Here is a 27,312-nt window from a genome sequence, read left to right as displayed (position 1 = left end):
TTTATTCAACAAGGATGCACTGAATAATCCAAACCATGCAAAGTGACAGCAAAGACGTATAATATTTATAGCGAAGAGGTTTTGGGCGCCGCATCAACATATTAGAATGATTTCTGATTTCTGACACTAATTTAAAATTGTAATGCTCAACCCGAAGTACCGTTGAAATGTGCTCCCCAGTTAGACTGACAAGCCAGTGAGATCAGGAGAGCATTGTGGGTTGTTTGTGTGTCGTGGGTGGGAGATCAGGGTCATCCCAGTGCTCTGACAGACTCTTTGTCTCTGCTGATGAGGGAAAGACGCACTAATGGATCAGAGGAAGCCAGTGCACTTTTACCACTTATATTGCACACTCAGAAGCTCACTATCTATCTATCTATCTATCTATCTATCTATCTATCTATCTATCTATCTATCTATCTATCTATCTATCTATCTATCTATCTATCTATCTATCTATCTATCTATCTATCCATGCCATTCACAAAAGAATCTCTCTTCCTCTTTTCCCCCTCTCTCTCTTTATTGCTCTCCTGCAGGGTTGTGAACAGAGGCTATCTTTCTGCGCCAACAAACAAACATCGACTGGGGCTTCAAAGACACGTCAAGCTGTCATTCAGCGGGTTCCAGCCGAATTGAATTCTCAACATCACAACTACATCAGGAACTGGCAGATTCATATATATATATATATATATATATATATATATATATATATATATATATATATATATAAAAAAAAGGTCTGCGTTTCTCACAGCTGTTCAAATGGGGGTACAGTTTTATTTTACATGTTTTGATTTCTTCTGCTCTCCTCCCCTGTATGACAGACTGTGTGTAGGCAGCTTGGCTCCACCATTTCCAGGCTGCGCAGGACAGCGTTCTGGTGACAGATCCACCCTGGGTTTCCGTTCATTAGAGGGCCAGCGGGAATGTGGCAGGCTGCGAGGGTGTTGTATGAGGCGTAGCCTGCAGTAATGTCCCAGTTTTCTGCATTCGCCCCGCAAGCTGTCCCCTTGATGTGTGTGTGTGTGTGTGTGAGAGAGAGAGAGGGTGCATCACTAAAGATTATTGTTGTAAATCAATATTCTTTACAATAATATTATGGTTTTTAGAGATGACACACATATTAAGGCGATACACCCCATGCACTGATATTCTTGTTAGTACCATTGTGTATTTTGAAGTACAATACACTCAAAAATGGGTTAAAATATGGACAAGCTCAGCGACTGTGTTGTTTTCAACCAACAATTGGGTTAAATGTTTAACCCAAGTTTCTGGGCAGTAACCCAACCGCTGGGTCAAAACAACCCAATCGTACACTTCATCAAAATAAGACTGTAAAAGTTCACTTTTATCTCTTACTATAGTATTTCCATGTTTTTTGTTCATGATAATGTGATAATAACAAAACTTTTAGAACCTGGTAATATCATGGTATTCTTTGAAGTATCTAGAAGTACCATATAAATATAATGGTATGCAAATAATATGGCTATATAACATACCTTTAAGATATAATGTTTAAATCATCACTATCATATTTGCTGTTTTTCTTCGAAACATGCTACCGTACTAATACAAGGGGCATTTTAGACATGCATCATGCTAGAATAAATGATTGATGCTCTTGGAAATACCACTCTGTATATCAAAGTACTATGGAAAGTCTATTCAGTTGCTACTGCTATACTATGGTTTAGCTCTATTAAGCGCTTTCCTTCAGCATAGGTGTCTTGGTAATGTAGCGTTTTTACAGTAAGAGGTACAGGTGCTGATGGTTTAGGAATCTCACGCAGTGCAGACTTTCCTGTGTGCTGTGCATCTATCTTTAGCACACTAGGACCAAATAACTTGGCATGGGTTCAGCCCGTTGCCATGGACACTTTTCCACAAGCTCCAGGCTGCTGATTCGTGAATGTAAGAGTGAAAGCACGTGCCGCACAACACAGCAGATCGCAAAATCTAGCACACCATTTGGAATTACATCCGATCGATAAATCCATGGGGCCAGATGAACGGTGCATCAGTTGTCTTTTGATCATCAAGGGTTATTTAGTTTAATTTCCCAAATGTCGCATAAATGAACACACGCGAACTGCAGTGTGTTATTTGATTAATCAGGGCAATAATAAGGGGTGGGGGTGGGGGTGGAGGGGCAGAACGATATAAAAATAATGAGTTCTGAGCTCATCAAGTTAATTATGTTGAGAATGATCTTGGGGATTCTCATACACTACCTGGAGCAAATAGGCAACACTACAAAAACAGCGTATCTAGGGACTGAAATATCATATGTCACCTTAGCAACCCTTTAGAACATCCTAGCAAGTGCATAGCAATGTGCTAAAACACTCTTTAGCAATCACATAGCAACACCATGTTAACCACCCAACTATGTTGCTACACAGTGACAGTTTTTAGGCACACTGCTGTGCAGTTAGAAGGACGGTTGCAAGATGGTTGCAAGGTTGTTTGCTAAAGCAATCACTTATAACACCCTAGTCCTAGCACATCAAGAATTTGCTGAACACCCTAGCGACATCCTAGTAACTATGAGCTTAAAAACAGTCACCGCATAGCAACATAGTTAGGTGGCTGTCAGGGTTTCTATGCAGTTTTAGTGTGTTCTGACTGTTTTTAAATTGTTACGCGGTTACTATGTTCTTTGTGGTTGCTTTCGCTTAGCAACTGAATAACAACACCCTGGCAACCATATAGAACATACCGGTAACAGCATAGAACAATCATAACACACTAGCAATTGTGTAGCAAGATAGTTGAGTGGTTGCCAGTGTGCCAAGGTTTTTTGACTTTTTGGGCACATTTTTAGGATGTCAGTTCAAGGATATTCTGAGTTGTTGTTTTTTTGCACTCAGCAACCGCATATAAAGCAGTTTTGCACTCAGCACCATAGCAACCACTTAGAACATCCTAATATCTGCACTGCAATGTGGCAAAAACAGCCACCACGTAGCTACATACCAGTTGAGTGGTTGTTATGCAGTTCCTAAAGTGTTTTTATTCATATTGCTAGGATCACAATCAAATAAAACATAAAAACACAATCATTTAAAACATACTAGTAACTGCATAGAACTATCAGAACACACAAGCAGCTGCTTAGCAAGATATTTTGGTGGTTGCCAGGGTATTGCTATGCAGTTGCTAAGGTTGTTTGATTGTATTTAGGCACATTGCTAGGATGTCAGAAATAGGATGTTCAAAGTAATTGCTTTAGCAAAGCCCTAGCAACCACTTAGAACATTCTACTAACTGCATTGTATTGTATTTAAAACAATTACCATGTAGCAACGTAGTCTGGTGGTTGCCAGAATGTTGCTATATATACTAGTAACTACAAAGAACAACCAGAACACACTAGTAAATGTGTAGTAAGATAGTTGAGTAGTTGCCAGGGTGTTGCTATTCAGTTGCTAAGGAGTTTTGACACTTTTATAGGATGTGTGATTGATGCAGCAACACCCTGGCAACCACTTACACCGTAGTAACTGTATAGCAGTGTGCTTAAAAACAGTCATTACATAATAACAATATACTTGGGTGGTTTCCAGAGTGTTGCTATGCAGTTGCTAAGGTGTTTTGACTATTTAGGCACATTGCTAGGATGTCAGGAGCAGGATGTTCTGAGTGGTTGTTTTTTGCAATGAGTAACTACATAAAAGCAGTTTTGCACTCAGCACCCCAGCAACCTTTTAGAACATCCTAGTAACCGCATAGCAATGAGTTTAAAACCATTCACTGCATAGCAACATAGTTTGGTGTGGGTGTTAAAGTGTTCTGTCTGTCTTTAGCAGTTTTAAAGTGGTACAAAGAATGTTTCCTCAATCGTATCCTGATTCCAAGATATGGATTGATGTTACTAATGTGTTTCTATGTAGTTGCTAAGTTGTTCTTGTGGTTGCTATAGCGATCTGTGATATTCCGGTCCCTAGATACAGCTCCTTAAATATAAGGTTATGAGTTTTCTCTCCTTAAACCGTCCACAAAGATGAATATTATTCTAGCGCAAGTCTCACACGCATTGTAATAGGTATCATCAACATTTGTAATGCACAAATATAATATTTTCAAACTATATTTCAATGATTTTGCCTTGTTTTTTAACATAAGCTATAAATGAAAACTTGGTTATTTTGCATATTGCTACTGTGACATGAAAGTGAGAAGGCTTTGAAGAGAAACAGACGAAATATTACCATCTTAGCAGGGGGTTGTTCTCTGTGTCACACACACACACACACACACACACACACACACACACACACACACACACACACACACACACACAGCAAAAAGCCCCAGATAGAAACCCAGAGAGTGTTTGCAGAACCCTTTGAGCTGTTTTTTTCTCCCTTATTTTGGACAGGAGTAATTTAGCAAATTGTGTGTCAGCATGTTCGTCTCAGGGAAACAACAGCTGATCTATGTGTGTGTGTGCAGGCACATTGTGTTGCAGTTGTACGTGGGCTAACACATGGTAGAGCAGCCCAGCTCTGACAGCCTGAGAGCGGAGAGAGAGAGAGAGAGAGGATGAAGAGAAGGGAGGGGGAAGAGAGAGTGATAGCATGACAGAAAGCGAGAGAATCGGAGAGTTAAAGAGAGAGAGAGGGGCAGCCTGCCAGTGAATGGTAACACAGGATCAACCCTCAGCCTACGGTAACTGCACTTGGACACACACACACACACACACTCTTCACACACATGCATGCAAACATTCTGGAATGAACGGACTGAATTCCGGTCAGCGCTTCCCAACTAAAAGCATCAGCAGAAGACAACCGGTGAGTGTCGTTCTAAATATCGTCAGTTTTATGCCATTCATCTTAATGTGACGATATCATCTATCTAAATGTAAATTCCTCACTGAACGCTCTGACAGTACTTTAAAGACTTATGCTGCTTGGTTAACCGGTTAGTTCAATCACGTCGTACTCGCTTGAATGAAAGTATCTATGTTTTGTTGTGTGTCAGTGATTCGTAAGCTTTTAATTCCTTTAAGCCTTTTTGCTCGTCGTCCTGACTAGACGACAGGAGATCCGTAAAGCCTTTCTCAACTGATTTAATGGGGTCTGGCTTTTAGACGGTCAGTTTGTTGGTGTGTGTCAGGAGGCTTATTGCGTCACCGTGATCGCCCGGGGACACCCCCTCTCTTTCAGCTGACCGCGCCGAGTGACAGGAAGTCTTGTAAAGGCTTGTACCTGCGAACGGTGCGCACATAGAAAACCTCAAGAGGCTGTGCTTCTGTCTTCCACCCACATGTATGAATCAGACTGCGCGTGGTTATTCTAGCGCGCTGCTTCGTTTGATGCTCTCATTTCATACAGTCTTGAATTTGATTCGGATGGGTTTCTGAAAGCGTTGAAGTGATGATAATGTTTCGTTTTGTAGTTAAAAAAAACTGACAGGGTGATCGGGACCCAAACATAAGTAAGACTGGGTTATTATGTGATAATGACTGTCTCATTGGGGCTAGTTGCCAAATTGTTATTATAAATATAAAATACATATTATTTGAGTTGAAAATATCGTTTTATGTAAAAGTAAACAGACCATTATATGAGAGAAAGTATGTGCACTCAAAAAGTTAGTTTTTTATTAATGTTTCAAATTTTCCAACAATCTGATTGGAGTAATTTTTTAATAGCGCGCATAAATCATACTTAAATTATTGTCTAATTTATATATAAGTATGGATTTTTAGACCAATGGAAAAATAGTTTTAAACTATTTATACAAAAACAATAATAGCATGTAAAACCTGTTAATATTTGACAATACTTTTACTTTTAAAGAATTAATATTTTCATGAAATAAATAAAGTAAATTTCACTGTCTGTACAAATTTATATCAAAAATATCTAGTAAAAAAATAAAGTTATATATATATATATATATATATATATATATATATATATATATATATATATATATATATATATATATATATATATATATAATTTTGTATCATCATGAAATTATTGTTTTTAAACAATGCATGTTAGTAAAAAGCAACTACGTGACTTTCACAAATCTATTAAAAACCTGGACCAGATGATAATGTTTAAAGGAACATTTAACTTTTTTTTGGAAATAGGCTCATTCTCCAACTTCCACAGGGTTGATAAGTTGAGGTCTACCGTTTTGGAATCTATTCAGCCGATCTCCAGGTCTGGCGATAGCACTTTCAGCATAGATCATTGAACCCAATTAGACCAGTAGCATCAGGAAGCATCATTAGGAACTATACTCCCATTCTGGTGTAATAATCAAAGTTTCTAGCCGTACCGTTGTTGCAGCAAACAAAGTGATATCACTGCGCCTGCTTTGGTCATAATTACAGAACAGTCAAGTTAGGAAAAATATCAGACCGGGATATATCGGCTGAATAGATTCCAAATCGATAAAACTCTGGGGAGTTGGAGTTAACTTATTAACTCTGGGAGAGTTGGAGAATGAGCCTATCTCCAAAAAAAGTGGAGTGTTCCTTTAACGGTCATTATATAAAACATCTGACAGCAGAAGCCTTGCAATTTTTAAATAGCTGTTTATTAGCAAACTGGTGGTGTGAGGAAGTAGTTCTATACACAGATGAGTTTTAGGGTCGAACCTTTGTTTGATGGCTTGAGGTGATCACACGTGTGCTTGTGGTATAATCAGAAGAATTGGTATTAGACTCTTAAATTATTGAAAACGAATGCACATCTCTAGGTTTATCTCAACAGATCCTCAAACACCTGCAAGTGCCATTTTTTGGGAATGTTTTAAAACAGGAAGCGAGCAGATGAATTCTGTTTTCCACACACTGTGGGCTTTAGACCCCAGGGATTTGACTGTTAAACCATTAGAAATTAGATTAGAGACTGGAGATTACTAGCTGTCTGTCTCTAGACAGAAATCTCTGTCAGACAGGAGACGGCGAGGGAGGTTTGGGGAGTTAGGATGGGTTGTTTGATCAGTATTATCATGCACCGTGAAACCTTTGATCTCTGATCTGTCCGTCTGTCTGGGGCTGAGAGGCTGTTTGCTGTGATTACAGCGGGATTAGGACATTTTTTAGTTATTGCGGTTCAGATTTTGAAGTTGCTGTGTCGGTACTGTGATTCATTGATGGTCATTTGTTGTACTTTGATATACTATTACTTGTTTACTATATTCGTATACCGTGGTATTTAAATGTTACTGTGATGCCGTGAAGTATAGAATTTACTGTATATACTATCCAACAGCCATTGTCATAGTTTTGTCATATTATAATTTATAGTCATGAAAAACGCAAGAACAGTAGTATTCAAAAACAGAAGTTGTCAAAATTAATAGTATGGTAAGTTTCTGTAGGAGAAAAGGAATGAAAATTAATAATTATCAATCAAAATTATATTTACTGTAAAAAAATAAATAAATAAATAAATAAATAATAATAATAATAATAATATCCATGACTTGGAAATAAAATTGAAAATGAATAAAATTATGAAAATGAATTAAATAAATAATATATTTAAAATAATTATATAACACAATTATCTATGGTGAATGGAATTTTGTAGGTTAAAAGGTGAGAACAAATATATATTTATATTAATTTAATTTAAATTGAAAACCATAAGACTTTAGAAAATGTTTTGAAAAATCAATATACAATATTTCATATCTGAAAATATTTTCATATTCTGAAAAAAAAACAGAATATTTTTCAGATGAATTTGTTTTTTTTTTCACATATTCTAATCTATTAATAACACAACTATTACAAATCTTAACACTAATATGAAAATCCGGGGAAAAACATTGAAAATCTAAATGTGGGAATATGTGATTTATATATTATTATCAGTAAGTATATTTCAGTGTTGCCATCCCATGGTACGACTACACCACGCTACAGTACTTTTTTGGGTACCTGCTTGTGAAGCTTGAGTCATCAGAGAGATGGAAAGAAAGAAAGAAAGTGATTGACATAGTCTGGAAAGGAGGAGGAGTAGAAGAGGAGTGTATATTTTAACAGTTGATGGGCTTCAAACATGAGGAGAGGTTGAGGGCCAGCGTTCAGCCTGTGCTGACAGTCCAGCTGTGAGACGGACACTATTTTTTCCCGCAGCGCCCATCTCAAGCCTGGCAGTGAGAAGCAGCGTGGGCAGGACTAACCAGCATGACCTTCTCCTGTTTGTCGCCACACTGGGCGTCTTAATTCCCTCTCTGAAGCCTGGCAGGCAGCTGTAATCTGAGCTGACTGAGGCACAGAGGAATGATAATGCATCGGAATCCTGGATGCAGGAATTAGAGTTCCAGTCCGTGGATCTGGAGTGCTTTGGAACATTAAACTGGGAGACATTTATATGCAGAAGCACACGTGGGTGTATCTGAGTGCGCGCGCACGTGTGTTTATAACATCCGCCCACTCACAGGCATAATTTATTTAAATTTTTGACATAAATGAGCTCTTCTCTGCGAGCAGGTTTTAAAAAACACAGTTAGTGTAAGCATGTAGTGTAAGCAGTTTAAAGTCATTATTAACCACTAAGTATTTCGCTCTATTACTGTTCATGGCCGGTGTGGTATTTTTAGAGTAGGGACAGCAGCAGGACAGAGAAAGAGGACAGATTACACGCAGGTAAGGTCGTTCCATGACCTGCCCTGTATAACACTACAACTAACTGTGACTGTGAATGAAACTAAAGCTCTGTATATAATGGATAATTCTCTTGTGTCACGCTACTTGGTCTGATTGGAAATGTTTTGTAGTGCTATTACTATAATGTAGTCGAACTGCGGATACAATGTAAAAACTTTCAATTCTTTGTTACCCCGCTGACTTCTAAACTTAAATAGTCAACTAAAATATGCCAGTTGTCAAAATTTCAAGTTGACTAAGCTGAAAATTTTAAGTCAGTGAGTAATAAAGGATGTCAAGGTGAAACAACTATTTTTTACAGTGTACATGAGAGACAGTATCAGATATAGCTTACTAAATGATAACTATAATAATACACTGTGTTGTTATAAATACACAGCTAGTCAAAATGGTATGCATTTCTAAGGATGAAATAATTAACTAATGTTTGGGTTATTTTAGGTGACATTTTATTGACTGTCCTAATACTTATGAAATTATTTAATTAAACAGTAACACTTTTCACAATCTCTAGCTCAATCACTAAATTAAATTTAATAATAAAAAAAAAAATATATATAGTAATTATAAATAATAACTATGTCAATATATCTTTCCACAAATTTTCAGTTTTAATAGAAAATATGTGATCAAAGGAAAAATAAAAACTTTGTGTGCAATATTAAAATTTGTAATTTCCATATATATACATTTGTTATTTAAAGCTTGGATTATTGCAATATATTAGCCCAATAATGTTAAATAAGCAGTGTTTAAACTTTTAATTAGTAGTGTAAATCTTGTCCTTGTACAGTAAAAACAGGTACCACGTCTAAAGACTATGTAAAGTATTTGTTATTTAAAATAGAAAGAAATAATTGTATGTTCTGTAGTCAATTACTTTGTTAATAATAAAATGAATCTCTTTTTTAGCACATTAACTGTCTCCGGTTCATCCTAGTCTTTAATCCTAATGCTTATTTTTAAGTGTAAAAGGGCATGTGAGGACACCTCTAAATGCACATTCTCACAAACCTGATGCGCCCGATGTGTGTAAATGCATCTCTCTCTGCCACATACTACTTATGCTGCACCTCAAATTAGTAAGGCATCTTGTTAAGTGGTAAGACATTTAAAGAGATGATGGGTCGCCATCAGCGCGAACACCAGTGTCACCAGGGGAAATGTCATTTTTGTTTGCGAGTTCCTTCCCTTGAGGGAAAAGAAGAGACTGGTGATATGCGTTAAGGTCACTAACAGCGGTAGATCACAAAAACACGCGCTTGTTTGCTTTGTTGTAGATCTGTTTGTTAGATAGCATTAGGTGTACAGTCACTAACCAGAGCAGAAGGCTGCAATCTGAGCAGGCATTATCACACTCAGGTCAGTTGCTATGGGATGGACCCTCATCTAAGACATCACATGTCTTTAGAACAGTTTGTGTTTAAGGAATGGACATAACAAGCTTGACATTTTAACTAAAGGCCACACGTGACAGTTGCAATGGCCGTCAGACGGGGGACAAATCACACTTCGGCCGGAAAAAGAGGGGCAAAATCAGAAAATATTGATTGTAATATTGACAGGATGATGTTTTTCAAAAGATTTGACCTCTTGAAATATACATCTGTTATTTTTTACCCATATCTGCTGGCTTTGAAGCATATATGTGAGTGACAGTCAGCTATTTTATTTTTATTTTATTATGATTTTATATATATATATATATATATATATATATATATATATATATATATATATATATATATATATATATATAATTTTATTTTTTATTTTATTTAATTTTTTTTTTTACTTAAGTTTGAAATTAAGAAATGCAAAGTAAAATGGTAAATAGTGGTAATTATTAATATTAAATGAATTAATTTCTGTAATAAAAATAAAATAAAGTGAATCATAAAATTTAATTAATTACAAATTTTCGAAAGAAAATATGAATACAATATGAATACGTCATATTCTGTTTTTGGTCTAAATGTGTGTTTAAGTAACTAAATGTCGTAGCTTGAATGCCATGTAACCTTGCAGTCCACCTGTGACAGCGGAGTGTATATCTTGCTGGTCATATATTTATTTCTGTACAAAGGGGGGTGAGGTCTGTCCTCAGCCGGCTATTCTTACCTCAACAACATTTGCTCTGCAAGTCCAAACACCGGAGAAATGGCCTTGAATGAAGTTCAGGGTATATGACATCAATACTGCACCGGACATATGCACAAAGCAGATATTTACAGAGCGCTGTAATGTTTTATGTCACTGTATTCAGCTTCATCTCCTCATAAATCAGCTCAACGCTTGCTTTTCGTGCACCAAATTTAAAGCTGAAATACTTTGTTTTTCCCCTTTTAATGTGCAAAGGCGTAACTGGCGATAGTGAAACCTGTCTGGAAACCATCAGTTGTGTTTGCAAAAGCTTTAAACGAATGCATAGCTTACCTAAAAATTTTAATTCTCCAATTTCTCTCATTCACCTGTCATTCCAAACCTGTTGATCGGAACACAAATTATTTAATTTTTGATTAAATCCGAGAGCGTTTGTCCTTGCAGAGACAGCAATGCAACTAATGTAATCAAGGTCCAGAAAGGTTGTAAGGACATTGTTAAAATAATCCATGTGACATCAGTGGTTCTGATATAATTTCACAAAGCTATGAAAATACTTTTTCTACATAAAGAAAACTAAAATAATAAATAAAATAAAATAATAAAAAAATCTCTTTTGTGTCAGTCTTTGTCATGGTATGCTTATAACGCATTTTCTTCACGCACAAAAAGTATCACATTTTCATAAAATTACGGTTGAACCGCTGATGTCATTTTAACAATGTCCTTACGTCCTTTCTGGGCCTTTGCTTTTTATGCATGGTATTATCAGATATTATAAAAAATATCTTCTGAAGACGGGTTTACGAATACAGGGCGAGTAATTATTGACAGAAAAACTATCCATTTAAATAATAAGCATGAATTTAATGAATTTTAATGTAACAAATGCAAGTATATTCCTGTGTTATTATTTGTAAACTAAGGAAAATGGTTTCAAATTAAATGGCTTTCAGTCTGTTCAGACGATTCATAATGGCATCTGCTAGTACTAGAAAATACATTTTTTCAGGAAATGTTAAAGTCATCACAACTCCATTCGGTGCAGCAATTACGCACTTCAATTAGAAATTATTATTTTTTGTTACATGACATCATGAAAACCCATCTGAGCAGACAGCACTTAACGCAACCTCTTCTGTTAAGTACGAACTAAATGACCCAGCTTGTTCCGTCTGTGCAACAGCGCAGCAATGTCAGGCTCTTTATCCATTATTTATTGACATGAGACATTATGTTAGCTCTCCATGTGGATATATTTGACGCACGAAAGTGTCAAAGAGCGACATGCCAGCTATGACAGTTATACATAAGCTACGGTTAGCCGCGCACACACTGCAAACCATGTACTTCGTTCATTTTTGTATGCGCGATTTATCCTGCAGGCATAGAGATAGTGGGTGAAAGAGCCCCACCAGCACTTCTTTTCTTTCTTCCAGCTCTGACGCCCACCGTCAAGTCACCCCCTACCAAAACTCCTCTCATGCCAACCCACACGTGCCAATCACAGCTTGTTACCAACCTGTTCTTAGTCTTCTAGACAGACATTGACGGTAGGTTGTTAGCAAGAATAGCTTGTTTATCCTCTCTCTCTCTTTCTTTCCGTGTCAGGATCATAATGGAGGAAGAAACCCTGCTGCGAGAGAGACTGCAGGCTATAACAGTGAGTATCAGGCTGGATTTGAGTCCTTTTTGCTTTTGAGCAACAGGGAATTGAGGTTTTATATTGGCGAGTGAAATGTTATCACTGCATATATCGTTATTTGGATAGTCGATGCTCACAAAAAGCGCCTGAAACATGATACAGTATATAACGCGTGAATTTTGGTGTTTATATTGCGTTATTTAACTAAAATCAGAAAGTAACACTCATCAGTCACTTCTGTTGCCTTTATGATATGAACCACTCAGCCATTGTTGGCCAAACACGCAACAAATCTGATTGATTAAATCCGTTTATCTGCTTAAAAGTTTGTTCGTTCACGAACTCTACTGAAGAACATTGAGAGTGTGCATGGAGAAATCGGCCCATGTGTTATTTCTGTCGACACTCAGCCTGTTCATTTTATGCATGAAGTCATGGTTTATTAGAGAGTTAAAAATAATGCTGCAAAGCCTCCTTCTCAAAAAGACTATATTAATTCTCTCCTGCGCGCATGCTTGTGTTAGTAGCTAGACATTAAACGCCACTTATAGAAAAATAAACAACAAAAGAATACAGGATCAAGTGATATGAAAAAATATGAAAAAATTACATAATTTGACTATGATTTCTTAACAGGACAAAAGAAGACTTCGAGAGGAGATAGAAAAGAAACGAAGAAACATTGAAGAAGAGAAATTAAAGCTACAATATCTAAAGGTATGTATTGATATGAATAATAAATATAGTACTTATAATATACTATATATATATATATATAAAATATCTCAAATTTATATATTTTTATTATATATATATATACACACACACACAAAATATATACATATATACACGTTATAATCTTAATTTTTGAAAATAAATTAGAAATATATTTTTGACAATAATTTACTGAAATATGATGTATTATAAAATATAAAATGTTTATTAGTATTGATAAAATAGTAATATTTAGTACAAATTATATTATATTACAGTATATGATAAATATACTAAAATTACATAAAAGAAAGTGCATTTATATATTGTCTATAACTTTATAGATCGAATATATGAATGTATACATACATGCATACGCACACGTATATGTACTCACACACACACACACATATATATGTGTATGTGTGTGTGCGTGTATATGTGTTTGTATTTATTGTTAATTTACAACACTGTAATGTAGATAAATATACGGGCTGACACAAGATGCTATGACCTTCTTTGAACAAATAGAAAAAAACTTTACGAGAACAATGGCTGATGGACGGATTGAGCACCCTGAGCGAAGAGGAGCAGGAATCTGTGAAGGCCCAGACTGAAGATAACCAGCAGCAGACCAAACTCCTGCAGAGCAATGTCGACAGGTACTCTCACACCAATCAAAAGGGGGGAAAAAAAAACTATCCTTAATGGTGTGCAGGGTTCACAGCTTCCTCTTGATTGCGAGAAGCAATTGGATTATTCTTGTTTAACCACTGTGACGGGCTTTCAGTGTTAGCCAAGGGTTAGACAGACAGACCTCACTCACAGTATTACATAAATGTCTACTTACGCAACCCGCCTTGGCAGTGTGGCGTGTTGACTTACGACAAAACCCTACGCAGGAGGTCATACCTGAAGCAGGAAGGATGACTAACACGACAAAAGAACAAAATAACCGAGGAGAAAAAAAATATTTTTCATCTAGAACCACTCTCTTGTAATGAGAGTTCCCATGAGCTGCCACACAGCCTGATTTCTCCCGTAGAGCTTTATTTAGATGGAAAGGAAGTTTGCTTTCCAGCAGTTGTTGAGATCGATTTGAAGGCCTTGAAGGACTCAAATCTCTGAAGAGCTTTCTCTCGACAAATAGACTCCACAATACGATGGCTGCTGTTTAAATCAGATGGATTAAGAGTGAAAAAGCAATCTGATGAGAATCCCCAATCACGGGACAGAGGAGGCTTGTCATCTCCTGTAAGTTATCTTGATGTATAGGTTCGTGGCCCCAAACAAAACATAAATGAGGGTAATCATTTTGAAACTCTGAAACTAAAACTCAATTTCAGTATCATCAGCTGTCGGCGCATGCTATAAAAATGTTAAAGATTGAACAATACCGAAAAATTACACAAGGAGGTGCCATTAGAGTGAGTTTCATGAAAGCTGTCTACTTTTACACATTTTTGCAATCGTTGTAAATATATACTTTGTGTGTATATATATATATATATATATATATATATATATATATATATATATATATATATATATATATATATATATATTTTTTTTTTTTTTTTTTTTTTTATTTATTTTTTTATTATTATTACGGCATACAATCAATCAGTCAATAAATCGATCGAAAAACAAATACATGTATTATAATTTGGTATTAGAGTACTAAACTGGTTATGTACAATAATGAAATATTAGTTGAAGGGAAACTAAAACTGTACTTTTATCAGGAATCAGAACTGTGTTTGAAATTCTGTTTGAATCTTTTTAATATACATTTTTTAAAATTTTATTATTTTGAAATGTTCTAGATGTTAAGCTTAGCATAATATTTTATGTTGTAGGTGAAATCATGTAAATCATGTAAATCATGTTTTTATATACAAACAAATAATAAATGAATAATAATATTTTTTAAAAATATTGGCCTGGGACAGGTTTCCTGGAAACTCTATAAATTCAAATTGTTTGCACACAGTGAAATTAAAGGCATAGTTCACTCAAAAATGAAAACTGCTTCAACAATCAGCAAACGAATAAATAAATAAATAAATAAATAAATATGTATTTAAATAATGCAAATAAATATTTGGTTGCGTCTTTTGCAGAATAGAGCAGGAAATTGCGGTTCTGGAGACACAAGAGCTGGAGCTGTCTGCAAAAGAGGAGATTCTTCTGAAACAACTTAAGGAGGTGGAGAAAACTCCAGAGGATATCATAAAGGTATTGCTTGTGTAATCACTTTAAAAGGCCTGGAGACTCCTTACCGCTTATTACAACACAGAGCCGCTTAAATTGAATCAGCTTTTGAGTTGGGAACATGGGAAATCATTACGATGCAGCATGCTGTGAAAATGCCCCTCGGTTTCAAATTGACGTCAAGATAAAATTGTTTGATGCCAGTTGCTGCTGTGAGGAAGAGATCGGTTTGCGTGATATGTGATCTGGCGCGCTTTTAATGGTATGAAACATGGTTTTGTTCTTCTTATCTCTTCATCAAATCCGGTTTTGGTATTGCACAAACTACTGTATTGGCCTGCAGGAAGTAAACGCAAATATCCGGCCAGGTAAAGACAATTCCTCTTTTTGCTGTATTGCCATTTGTACAGCATTCTTTCCCAGGATGCATTTTTTTGAACAGATTGTTTCTTACAGAGCCAGTCCAATACATTTACACTGCCATACCTGATGTCCCAAAGTCCTATACTCCCAAAGCCAGGAGGAGGAGTGTCGGTCAAGGGGAAATGTGAAACTGGTGAAGAGCAGGAGAAGACAGGTACAACAAAGGCTTTTTTTAACACAACCAGCTATTTGCTGAAATAACGAGCGCTTGAAATATTGCACAAATATGTCAGGATGTTTAGACAGTGCAAACTTGTCATAAAACTGTCCACTTCTGTAATTATAGCAATTCAAGGTGCATAAATGCTGTTTTTCATTTTTTAATGAAAAAAAAATGAATAAGATGTTATCCGTGACTGTAATTATGAGCATGACATAGAATTATGAAACAGGCCCAATAATCAAAATATCACCAGCTGAACAGGATATTGTATCTAGCTACAGACTGCAGGATGACACGTTTTTTATTAAAGCAATAAGCCACAAGGCCATGTGTTTTTACCATGGCTGATTGGTATTTTTAAGCATATTAATTATAACTAGAATAATTCAAGTAATATAGTGCATTCTTATATTACTTTTATTTTAATAAACACTGTTCTGGACAAAAAAAAAAAAAAAAAAATATATATATATATATATATATATATATATATATATATATATATATATATATATATATATATATATATATATATATATAATTAATACTAATATTATTAATATCAGCAGCTTTTAATAAATATATAATAAAAATATATACTATTAAAAGCTGCTGATATTAATAAGAAATGTTTCTTGAGCAGCAAATCAGTATATTAGAATAATTTCTGAAGGATCATGTAACACTGAAGACTGACATGATGATACTGAAAATGTTGCTTTGCGTCACAGGAATAAATTGCATTTCTAAATGTATTAAAATAGAAAACCTTTAGTAAATACATTTTTGTACAGTTTCGTCATAATTATTCATAATTCATATAATTAATAATTTAGTTTTTATGTATTTTTCAAATAAATGCAGCCTCTGTAAAGATATATAGTAACAAACATAAAAAACAAACATTTAACGTTGATAAATATTTTTAGATATGTATTGAAATAATGAATCTAGTAGGTTTTTTTATGTTTTGATTTGCTTTGTATATAACACTATTATTTCTTTCAGCTTCATACACCATGAAGATCAGTGTTGAAAAAGATCTCCGCACTGGTGAGAGTCACATCCTTTCCACAGCAACCATCGCACCTCTGGATCTCCAACAACAAGGCATCAAAGTTTACGATGATGGCCGTAAATCTGTTTATGCCTTGACACCTGATGGACAGGACTCCCAGAACGACATGAATGAGATGAGCCCTCTTGAAGTAGAGGAACTTCTGATGAAAGCCTCAGAGAAGAAAGTCCCAACAAATGTAGAATACCACGAACCAGTGTTTTCAAGCCCATACAGTCGACCTACAACCCCTCATAGGACTGAAAGAGGCTACATCAGCCTTCATGGCCTTCAGATGCCCAACAAGAACCAGAGTCCCTTTCAGGCTGAGAACTTTACCAAACAAGAAGCCCTTGACATTCCAACCATTAAAACCAATCAGCATTTGGGCTCCAACCAACTGGTTCAAAATGGATCATATGCTAATAGCGAATACAGTGGCATAACAAGGATCAGCCCAACATCTTCTCCCATACAAGAGTATGAGGAACAGCTTCGGATAACTCCAACAGCAGACTCCGGACTGGGTTTCGGACGGTATTCCCCTCTGAATCAAAAGGAAGACTCCAGTGTCAACTTTGTGAGCTTCCTCCCTCCCGAGGTGGAATCTGGTGAACCTGTTACCATGATCTTTATGGGTTATCAGAACATTGAATCAGACGAGGAAGATGAAGGAATCCAGGCTGAACTGGTAGTCATTAGTGATGATGATGATGAGGAAGATTCTGGGGAAGCCACTTTGTCGTACTCACCCTCTGGGCTACCGCAGCAAGATCTTCAAACCCAACAGTGCACGTGTGTACCGCTGTGAGATCAGGCCTGCTGCCATCAGAACCTCCAGCTCTGGAAGACAGATGATTGGAAATGAAGTCAAAGACCCGACAGACACAGGTACTATCCGAAGAGTGAGAAGACGCTTTGGTTGCTAATTACGTACTAACTTCCTTCAGTTCCTTGCATTTCTTTGTGTTATTGGTAATCCCTTCACAATAAGGTTCAATATGTCACACGTTAAAGATATAGTTCACCCAAAAATAAAAATTCTGTCATTTGCACAAAGAAAATTTAAATAATGAAGATAACGATAACGATAACTATAATAGCAATCATGCAAATGCTTAATACATTTCTGCCTGCCTTTGTCTCACATTAAATGCTCAAGCTCATTAAATCTGGATGGATTTTGATTGGCTGTCCAAGATTTTATCATTCCTAAAGTAGTAAAAAAAATTGTTTTGAAAGAAATTTGACTTCTTAAAAAAAGGTGCCATAGAAGCACCTTTTTGTCTGAATAGTTCCATTAAGAACCTTTAATATCTGAAGAAACTTACTGATAAACGAAAGGTTTTTGGTGGCAAAAGTAGATTACAAAAAGGTAAGAAAGATATGGTACTTTGACTGAATTGTTCTTTCTGGAACCCAAAAATTATCCTTATATGGCATGGCTGTGAAGAACCTTCTAAGCACCTGCATTTTTAAGAGTGTATTCTCACAGAATTGGAATGATTATTTACGTTTTATAGTTAAACTTTTGTTTGGATCTCAAAGTGTTCCACAGAAGAAACTTAAGTCATACAGGTTTGAAACATATGAAATGAATAAATTGTGACACAATTAAAATTTTTGGGTGGACAATTCTTTAATGCATCAGGTATCATGAACAATCACTTTCATACTATTTATTAATCTTGTTTAAAGCTATAATCTACACATTTTGAACATTTTAGTGGTTTAAACGAACATTAACTCACAAACCTCCTATAAACAATTCATAATTGCTTTGGAAATGTTCATTCTTAGTCCATGATGCCTAATACTTTTAACTGACTCTGAACCTTGTTGTAAGCAAAGAAACACTGCACTGACAGCCGGACCTATAAAAATACCAGATAAGACTAGCATTTCTGTCAGAGTACCAAAGTGAACCCATCTCCTCAAATAAACTCTTGCAGCTTTACTTCCACCTAGTGGTCCACATCTTCTCATTTGCCAGGGTTTGAAGCATCCACGCTTGGAAAAATGCATGAAATGAACTTACTGCATGTCTTGTAAATTTGGTTTTTATATGATTAATACAATTAATAAATGTATGCTTTCACATTAACTTGCTGCTGCGGTACGTTTTTTTTGGCACGCTGACTGTTTTAATACAAGTAATACAAGAAAATTTGGTATTTAGTACTTTGAAACTTGGGATAACACAAAAATACACCATGGTAGCTGTTTAGTTTCTGCCAAAAAAATAAAGATAAAATAAATAAATAAACATAAAAGATCTAGAAAAGAAATCCTTTGTCATACAGTAGTGACATACGGTATTGTGGCATAGGCTATGGTTGCCATGATACAGTAAATGTGTGTAATGGAAGATAAATCATAATAGCTTTTTAAGATATCTTTCTGAACCATTTTTCAGTCTTTACACACTGTCTTTATTTTGTTTCATTATATGTTCAGCCGTTTCCGACAGCTAATGCGTGATTTAGGATAGTTTCGTCTTTTTTTTCCCACCAGAGTAATGCACCGTTCCGTCCATCAGCTATAATTGAGCACTTTGTCCTTGGTAGCTTTTAAGACGTTGTGTCTGCTCAAGAGGTCTTTTATAACATCTGCTAAAGAGAGTGTTATGTAATAATCCTTGGCTTGCATTACATAACGCGCAAAAAATTAATGCTAAAATCCTCAACGTTCTGCATATTCATTGTTTTCTCTGTTTTGTCGTCCCCTGATTTTGGCACGGCAGTGTAGGATGAATGTGTTAACCGCAATCCCATCATCTTCTCTAATGACAGACCGCGGAACTGATTTAATTGATTGATTGATCGTGCTGGATTTCGATTGGCTTGAAACTAACTAACCACCTGCGCGCTGAATATAGGTGTGGTTAAACTGAAGCTTTTAAACTGTCCTCTCTCCACAGCGCTGCCAATCAGACTGTCTCGGCTGGGAAAATACATGTAACCTCTCCAGTTGTCGACATCTTGTATTTCCCGATGAGGAGGAAATGGACCGAAAGACTGATCTGGGGGGAAAAAAAAACAACTGCTTATGACATGAATCACATTTGAGTGCCAAAAACAGCATTTGTTCATTATTTCATGTTGTACATAATGTTCTCCTTCTGGCTGTTCTGTAATTTATGCTGTTTGCTGGTAATGTCTTTTCTTTTTAATCAAATAGGAACAAATATCTGGTGACTTAATTTTGCGCATAAAATTTTTATTCAATACTACTAATATTTTTAGTTTATCAAACAGTTACAAATACAATATGCTGTAATTGCATATTTTAAATCAGTGCATCCTAAAATTAAATACATTTAATGCTATAGTAATATTAAATATTAATATTAAATACAGCAAAAAAAAAAAAAAAATGTATATAATTATTTAGAGAAATTGAACAAATTTATCAGAGGATTTAAACATTTGCAAAAAATAACCAATTGAATAAAACATATATATTCATATCTTTTTATTTTTATATTATTTTAATGTTTTGGAAGTCAATTTTACAGTAAAACGACAAATCTACTGATCATTAATTAATTACTGATAATATACTGGGAATATATCATTTTTGCAGGCTGCTATTTGTTGATGTGATGGTCTAAAAGAAGTGTTTACAACTGCAGTGTTATTTCTGAGTCACTTGATCTTTGGACTTATAGTGCACTGGCGTCGAGGGCGCAGAGGGCAGGTTTTGAGAGGACAGTCATAAACCGTGTTACTGCCGGATTCTCAAAAGATGAAAAGCCATTACATACGAAACCTTGAGAATATACTTGATTGACAGAAAGCTTTTAAGAAATTCCTTGCGCGACTGTGTGCGTGTGTCAGAACGGCTGAGGCTGCTCAGCTATTGGCTGATTCTGGTACATTCAGAGTAAGTCACAGTCTCTGTGGTTACAGAGAAGCAGAGCTTCAGCCAAGACAGATTCGCTGAGCACGTACTCCTGTCCTTTCTCTCCGCTCAGTATCACAACAAGGTAGGACACTGAGAACTTTATGAATAGTCAGAATTATATTTGTGAAAATGAATATGGGGCGAATAAACTTGTTTAGGTGCCATGCTGTCGGTTTTATATAGCGATTGTGCTGGATTGCTGTTATGTTTTCTTCTGTGGTGCTGGGAATGTAATATTATTAAGATGCTATGACAAACAGATGCTAAACGCATTGGATTTGTGCTGATATGGTCTAAAGAGACTTAATTTTGTGCAAACAAGTGTGTGAGAGTGTGTATGCTTGCATGAGGTTTTTATCTGCAGTATATTTTTTTGGTTTTAGAGAGATTTTGAGTTTTTTGCTTCCTCTTTCTACTCTGTTTTATATCAGACTTAATATTGTTGCATTATAAATGTGAGAAACTAGATAAAAAAAAAAGTACTTGCACGTTGATATTCTGTATTTATGCTTCATTTTTTATAAGCTGGCATGTCACGGATTTTTAAAATGAATAAAACTCATTATTTTGGGCTTGTATTCATCAACGTCTTCTCTGATTTGACCCTTAAGCTTGAAAATGTTGCTGTTACAGTGGAACAACCTGCGAAACAGAAGCTGTGAAAGTTTAATTATGCTCCTTGTACAAACCTCAAGCACTTCAGAAAAATGTGGAATATGAGATCTGAGATGTTGTCAGACAACATCAGCACTGGGCTTCTCAGCTGAATCTGTGTGTGTGTGTGGGTGTGTGAGTGTGTGTTTTAGAGTGAATTAAAGTGTCCGCGTGGGTGAGTGGAGGTGTGTGTGTTTGTGAGTGTGTGTGTGTGTGTGTGTGTGTGTGTGTGCCTGGGGTAAATGTGAGACAGGGATGGATCCTCTTTGGAACTGATTACAGATGAGAATGTCTCCTGCTCCATTTCGAACTTCCATTAATGCAGAGCTGAGAAGAGAGCTGCCACATAAACTGCTATTATTATGTCAGCAAAAATATGGGTAACATTTTCTAAGCCTGTATGCGTAAATGTATTCATAAAATCAGTATTCATAATGGCTTATATAATACAACTTAAAATCTGAAATTATATGTATTGTAATTACGTTATAGAATTTTTTACGAAAGTCGATTTTTATTATTATGCATTACAAACATGCATTAAATCAATCCATAAATAAATTACAATAGATATATAATTTATATACAGACTCTAAAATATATTTCAGAATTTTTGTTTTTTATTTCAGAATCTTTTTTTACATATATTTAGTAATGCTTATGACATCTAAATGTGTCATTTACAAGAAAATATATATATATATTTTTATATATATGTTTATATGTTTAATAAATATATATAATTATATGTTATAATATTTATATAAATGAACATATTGTTATTCTTAAATATTTTTATAAACATGATTTTATACACATACTATTATATATAATTTTATATAATATTATACATGCATTTAATGTTCCTATTCATATTCTGTCAAGGTCTAAAGTATTATTTATACTTGTTCACATATATTATTTTCTTGTTGTTAACCCACTTATTATTTGCGAACAGCTTCACAAAATATTTTCTCAAAAAGTGCATGTAATCAATTTTTATAGTCCTTATGTAAATAAATCGAACCCTATCGTTCAAGTTATTTTTCAATTCATTTGCATCTTAGTCTGCAGTGCTCTAATGCCGCATAGTGACATTTTTCTCAGCTGAGAACATATCCAAGGAGCTCAGTGCCAGTCACATATGTCTGAATGGCCACCTACGCTCTGGCCCCAGCACCTGTTACTCTTATGCTCCACTTGAGTTATTATTTCTTTCTGAATAGAGCAACCTTGAGCAGCCTAAAATGCTCTTTTCCAATGCCTTATGCTCACACAATAAAACGCACAACTTTTTATTACGAAAACAATTCAAAATGTATCTCTCAGCTATATTTATCAGTGATAGCTCACTTAACTGTTACATTTCCTCATCACTTCCTAAAAGGAGTCATTTAAGGAAATCCATCAGAAAGCGCACATGACCTCACTGACAAGCCACTCATTGATCGCTTTCAGCGCGCAAACAATGGAGCGACCAATCAGAGTTGAGTGTTTGTACCAGGATGATACCCTGAGGTGACCACTCGCCATAACATCAGTGACACAAGACCAACTCGCAATGACATTTCTGCCAATAACTCCCATATTAGAGTTAGTTCACTTTCTATCCATGCACCCACAACATATTTACTCAAGCCCAGAGTGCTTACGGTTCCACCGAGAAGAATTTCTTGGCAAGGTGGAGATGATCTCTTCTGGCTCCTGTTTCTAAAGCTCACGGTAGGTACTGGGACACGCTGGTACCTCCGTCTGCCTTCAATGCAAATGTTATTGTCACTGAATAATTTATGGAATACAGATTGTCATGACACAAATGCTGAGATCGGAGAGGGTGCGAGCGTGTTAAAGTTTTTCTCAAAGCTGAGCTGCTAGAGGAGGAGCTGGGTAGAGGGTGTTGCCATGGTAGTCAACACTTTACCGCTTGTCATTTTCATGAGGCTTTGTGCCTTTGTGCAGCTTGATTGGGGTGAAATGGGCAGGCGCTGAAGTGGATGGTAATTTCACATAATTTTGACTGTTTTTAGTGGTCGCATTAGCATGCCGCTTGAGTTCTGAATGATTGTGGAGACTTTCGTGCAGCGGTGGTAATTATACCAAATGGGCATCAAGAAAAAGCTAGATGGTGAAAAAGTATTTCAAGTGATATAAACAGCTTATGAAATGTGAATGATGATGCGGACAATTTGTAATTTTTGATTTCCGCACTTCCATATTGTAGTGATATCACGTTATGTTCAGCATGAAAGTGTGTAATTGGGGTTTTGATGTTACTGGAGTGGGAAATCCTTCTAATCCCCGTGGCAGCTGATTTTGTCTGTCAGAAAGAGTTTGAGTGTTAGATCACACATCACTTTGGCACTTTCGGCAGTTGGTACGAATGAGATCAGAAAAATCCATGCAAACAAACCATGCTGCCATGATCAAACGCTCTGCGCAGTGGCGCATCAACAAGGCAAGACAAATAACTACGTAACGCGGTGATTGATTGTTAATTCCTACGTAATATGCCCTCTGAATATGTATAGAAATATGAAAAGTAAAACAAACAAAAAATATATGGTCGGTGAGGATGTTCAGTCAGAGGATGCCGCTTCGCAAGGGATTTTTCTTCTTTCTCTTGCTTTCCTGGTCTGATCCGGAGCCTGCTGATTAACTACAGGACAAAAAGTTTCATGCATGAGGAGAAGAGCCAGTTCCAGTAGTCTTATATAATGAAATATACTTATTTCTGCCTACTAAAACCATCACATAATAGTAAACAACTGCTTCTACTTTATTCTTATGCACTGGAATAATCTTACAGGGCACAAATGTTGCATATTTTACATAAGGGAAGCCAAGGTGAATTTCTAATTCCTGTTTGTGCAAGTTAAAAGATAGCTTTCACGCTATGTGTTAAATTATGACAAAAAGGTGCTATTTGGCAGAGGCAGTTCAAAAGGTAAGAATTTCTATGCAGAATGAAACTAACACTTAACTAATCTGTTCTTGCTTTAAAGTGCTGTGCAATTACAAAATGGTGCCTTCTAACACATGAGCCAAGATTAGGGAAAAAAACATGTTGTTGCTTGACGTGTTTAGGAGTGCTTCTCACCTTTTTTCCCCTAAACATTCCTACAAGTTCTCAATAATGTTTCCTTTAGGTTAGTCAGGAACGTTTTCTTGACGTTTCCTAAAGGGAACGTTCTAATTGGAGTTCCTGGAAGTCCATAGAAGTTCTCTGAAGAGTCTCAAAATAAACCTGAAAATACGATCTAGTCTCTGTAGGTTATAAAACAGAACTAAAAAGTAAACCTCCAGGGAGTTATTTCTAGGAAGGAGTTCTTTTAAGTTATAAAATAAACCTAAAAATAACCTGCAGGGAACGTCTCCTAGAACATAGCCTCTGTATTTGTTAGCTATAGTTCCCATTACAATTTGTGAATCTGTGATCTCTTTATACTTTTTACTAAAAATGCATCCAATAGCTACTTGAGGTTATTTCACTCCAGAATACTATGCTTACCATTTTTTTACATTAAAATAAGCTGTTGTGCTCCTCTACTTACTGCTATTTAGCATCTATTCTTATTCAGAACAGGTTCTGAATAAATATTTTAATGCATTCAGTTTGGTTATGGCATGTGAATCGAGCTCAAAAAAAAAAAAAAGCTCAAAATATGAAGCCTGAATCCAAAGATAATGCAAAACAATGATTCGTAAGAGTCATATCTTTTGAGTGTATTAACACCATTGAATCAACTTAAGCCCCATCTAATCCCTCCAGGAAGTGGCTTTAATCCATTTAATCCATTGTTCAGTCAGGAGTGCATTATCATTCTTACAGCAATACTTACTAACTGCTAATTTCGTTATTTTGACTCCATTAATTATTTGATACCATATGTGTTGTAGGCCTACTGACCTAAAAAAACATTGTTGTTTATATGATAATGTGCCACATTTTTGCACATTCTTGTTTAAAATGGAATAACAGAATTTATTTGCATTTGGTCCTCAAATTTTGAATGGAACCATTTAGTAACAGAAATAATGCAATAATTTGTGCAAATAATCAAATAATGCAAATCATTTCTAAATAATTTAGTGGTCTTAATTCATTTGTATATGTTATCAGTTTAGTGCTTTTAAACTCCCTTTGAACTCCTTGCAAGGAATATTACTTTAAAACCACACCAGCCTGGCCTGTGCAACCCCTCAAGACTGGAAAACTTAGCCCTGAAGAAACTTTCTCAGAAATTCTAGCATTACATAAGAACTATACTAAACACGAGAATTAGGTGCAAATTAAGCTTTGATATACTTTGAATGCTTTGGGTGATTAGGGAAATGAGATTTCTCTTGCTGTTTTGAATTTCTTGTCATCTTTTTTTCTCTTGGGAGCTGCGACTGAGCCTGAAGAGGTGGATAGGACTGGAAGAGATTGCAGGCTTGTTCTCATCCTGAGAATCCAGAGCATGCAGAGCTGAAGTCCCTGTCTGAGCCTGTAAATTCATGGAGACAATTAAAAGCTCGGCACAGCAAAACATAATTGACTGTAGAAATGGAAGTCCTGGAGACTTGAGTTACTCTGAGAGCAAGTGACACAGGAAGCGAAGATGAAATAAGTCTATTTATGATGCTGACATTTTTAAAGTCCATTAGTACAAAAGTTGTGGTTGAGCATTTTAGTGCAGGCTTACCTCCTACAGAGACCAAGACTGATGATCTGGAAGAAGATGTTGGTAAAGTATGAAGGAGGCACTTGTCTTGGAGGATACTGCAAAGAAGAATCTTTATCGCAGAATGAGTCAATTACCTCTTCATTATCCGACACTCTGTCCAAGTGCTGAGGAGCATGTATGAGAATGATGTCACATAAGAGGCAAGACTCACTTCAAAGCAGGAACCAGTGGAGAGCAGTGAGGCACCTCAACTGGGGGATGATCTTGACAATGGAGATATGGTAGATGATTGAGTACAGACACACAAGAAGCCATCTTAGAGAAGTTTTGGATGTGAAAATCAGAAGAAACCATCCCTTGAGCACTACATCAGGAGGAAGTCCTGTCAGACACGTCTCCTGAGTCTTGCCACTTGGCCCAGATAGGCCCCTGAAGAGTGTCTTCGAGTTGAAATAGCTGCTTCATCTGACAGTGAAACTGATGAGAAATGGGAAGACATCTTCTCTTCTTCCATAAATAGGGAGAGATGATGATTCCTCATTGACAGTCTACGAGCTGAGAATTGCAGAGCTCTTTTATTCAAACCTACAGTTCAAAATATGAGAGACATTTCAAAGGAAATGAAGAGCCAGAGATTCCAGCTGGGAGAAGAAGTGTTAGAACAACCAGAAAATGAGGCAGTTCAGCAACAGCAAGAAGATATCTTACAATCCTTCCACACTGTTTTCACGGCCGGTCCAAGATCCGATGATGACAAGACCTTGGGCGAGCCTCAGCAACTCCACAAGAGCACAATCATTTGATTCATAGTCAAATCCGATCTGAGCAAAAAAGTCCAAAAGATTATTATAAGTGATTCAGGAAATGAAAAGCCAGAACGCCAGCATAATACATGTAGATTTGTAGCGCCACTGGTCAACAGTGGCTGAGATTGAAAGAGCAAATGCAAAACTTCACCACAGAGTCCCAGCACACAAACAACTCGATCTGGCACCTGCCAAGGTAGTCACAGTTTCATGCTCACATACCTTCACTTAACATGAAGGCAGAGAGGATCTTGAGAGCTTATGTCATGCAGATTCGCACACACCAGTTCAGCCCTTGCTC

At 36.1% G+C, this 27,312-nt stretch overlaps 1 protein-coding gene across 4 annotated transcripts; it reads left to right on the top strand.

Annotated features, from left to right (window-relative positions):
* The first annotated feature begins 4,509 nt into the window (after nt 1-4,509).
* On the top strand, nt 4,510-20,142 carry LOC122329431 (palmdelphin-like). 4 transcript variants are annotated; one of them, XM_043225645.1, is made up of 8 exons: nt 4,668-4,808; nt 12,374-12,425; nt 13,044-13,124; nt 13,653-13,783; nt 15,245-15,359; nt 15,679-15,703; nt 15,792-15,912; nt 16,930-17,065. In XM_043225645.1, the coding sequence occupies exons 2-7, from the start codon at nt 12,381-12,383 to the stop codon at nt 15,884-15,886; spliced, it is 492 nt and encodes a 163-aa protein (XP_043081580.1). In that variant the 5' UTR covers nt 4,668-4,808; nt 12,374-12,380; the 3' UTR covers nt 15,887-15,912; nt 16,930-17,065. The 4 variants fall into 4 exon arrangements, 2 of the variants coding, with proteins under 2 accessions (XP_043081580.1, XP_043081579.1); XR_006247909.1 differs by having other exon boundaries at nt 4,510-4,683; nt 15,679-15,912; XR_006247908.1 differs by having other exon boundaries at nt 15,679-15,912.
* The last annotated feature ends 7,170 nt before the right edge of the window (nt 20,143-27,312 follow it).

This window comes from Puntigrus tetrazona, chromosome 24 (assembly GCF_018831695.1).
Source record: "Puntigrus tetrazona isolate hp1 chromosome 24, ASM1883169v1, whole genome shotgun sequence".
NCBI classification, from domain to species: domain Eukaryota; kingdom Metazoa; phylum Chordata; class Actinopteri; order Cypriniformes; family Cyprinidae; genus Puntigrus; species Puntigrus tetrazona.
Note: the sequence above shows the minus strand (reverse complement) of the source record. Positions and strands in the feature narration are given on the sequence as shown.

Bases quoted from the DNA above. Each gene is read 5' to 3' on its own strand.
- LOC122329431 (XM_043225644.1), top strand. From the start codon at position 12,381: ATGGAGGAAGAAACCCTGCTGCGAGAGAGACTGCAGGCTATAACA. The intron at 12,426-13,043 runs GTGAGTATCAGG...ATTTCTTAACAG, and splicing joins AGAGACTGCAGGCTATAACA to GACAAAAGAAGACTTCGAGA. The intron at 15,360-19,898 runs GTATTGCTTGTG...CTCTCTCCACAG, and splicing joins CTCCAGAGGATATCATAAAG to CGCTGCCAATCAGACTGTCT.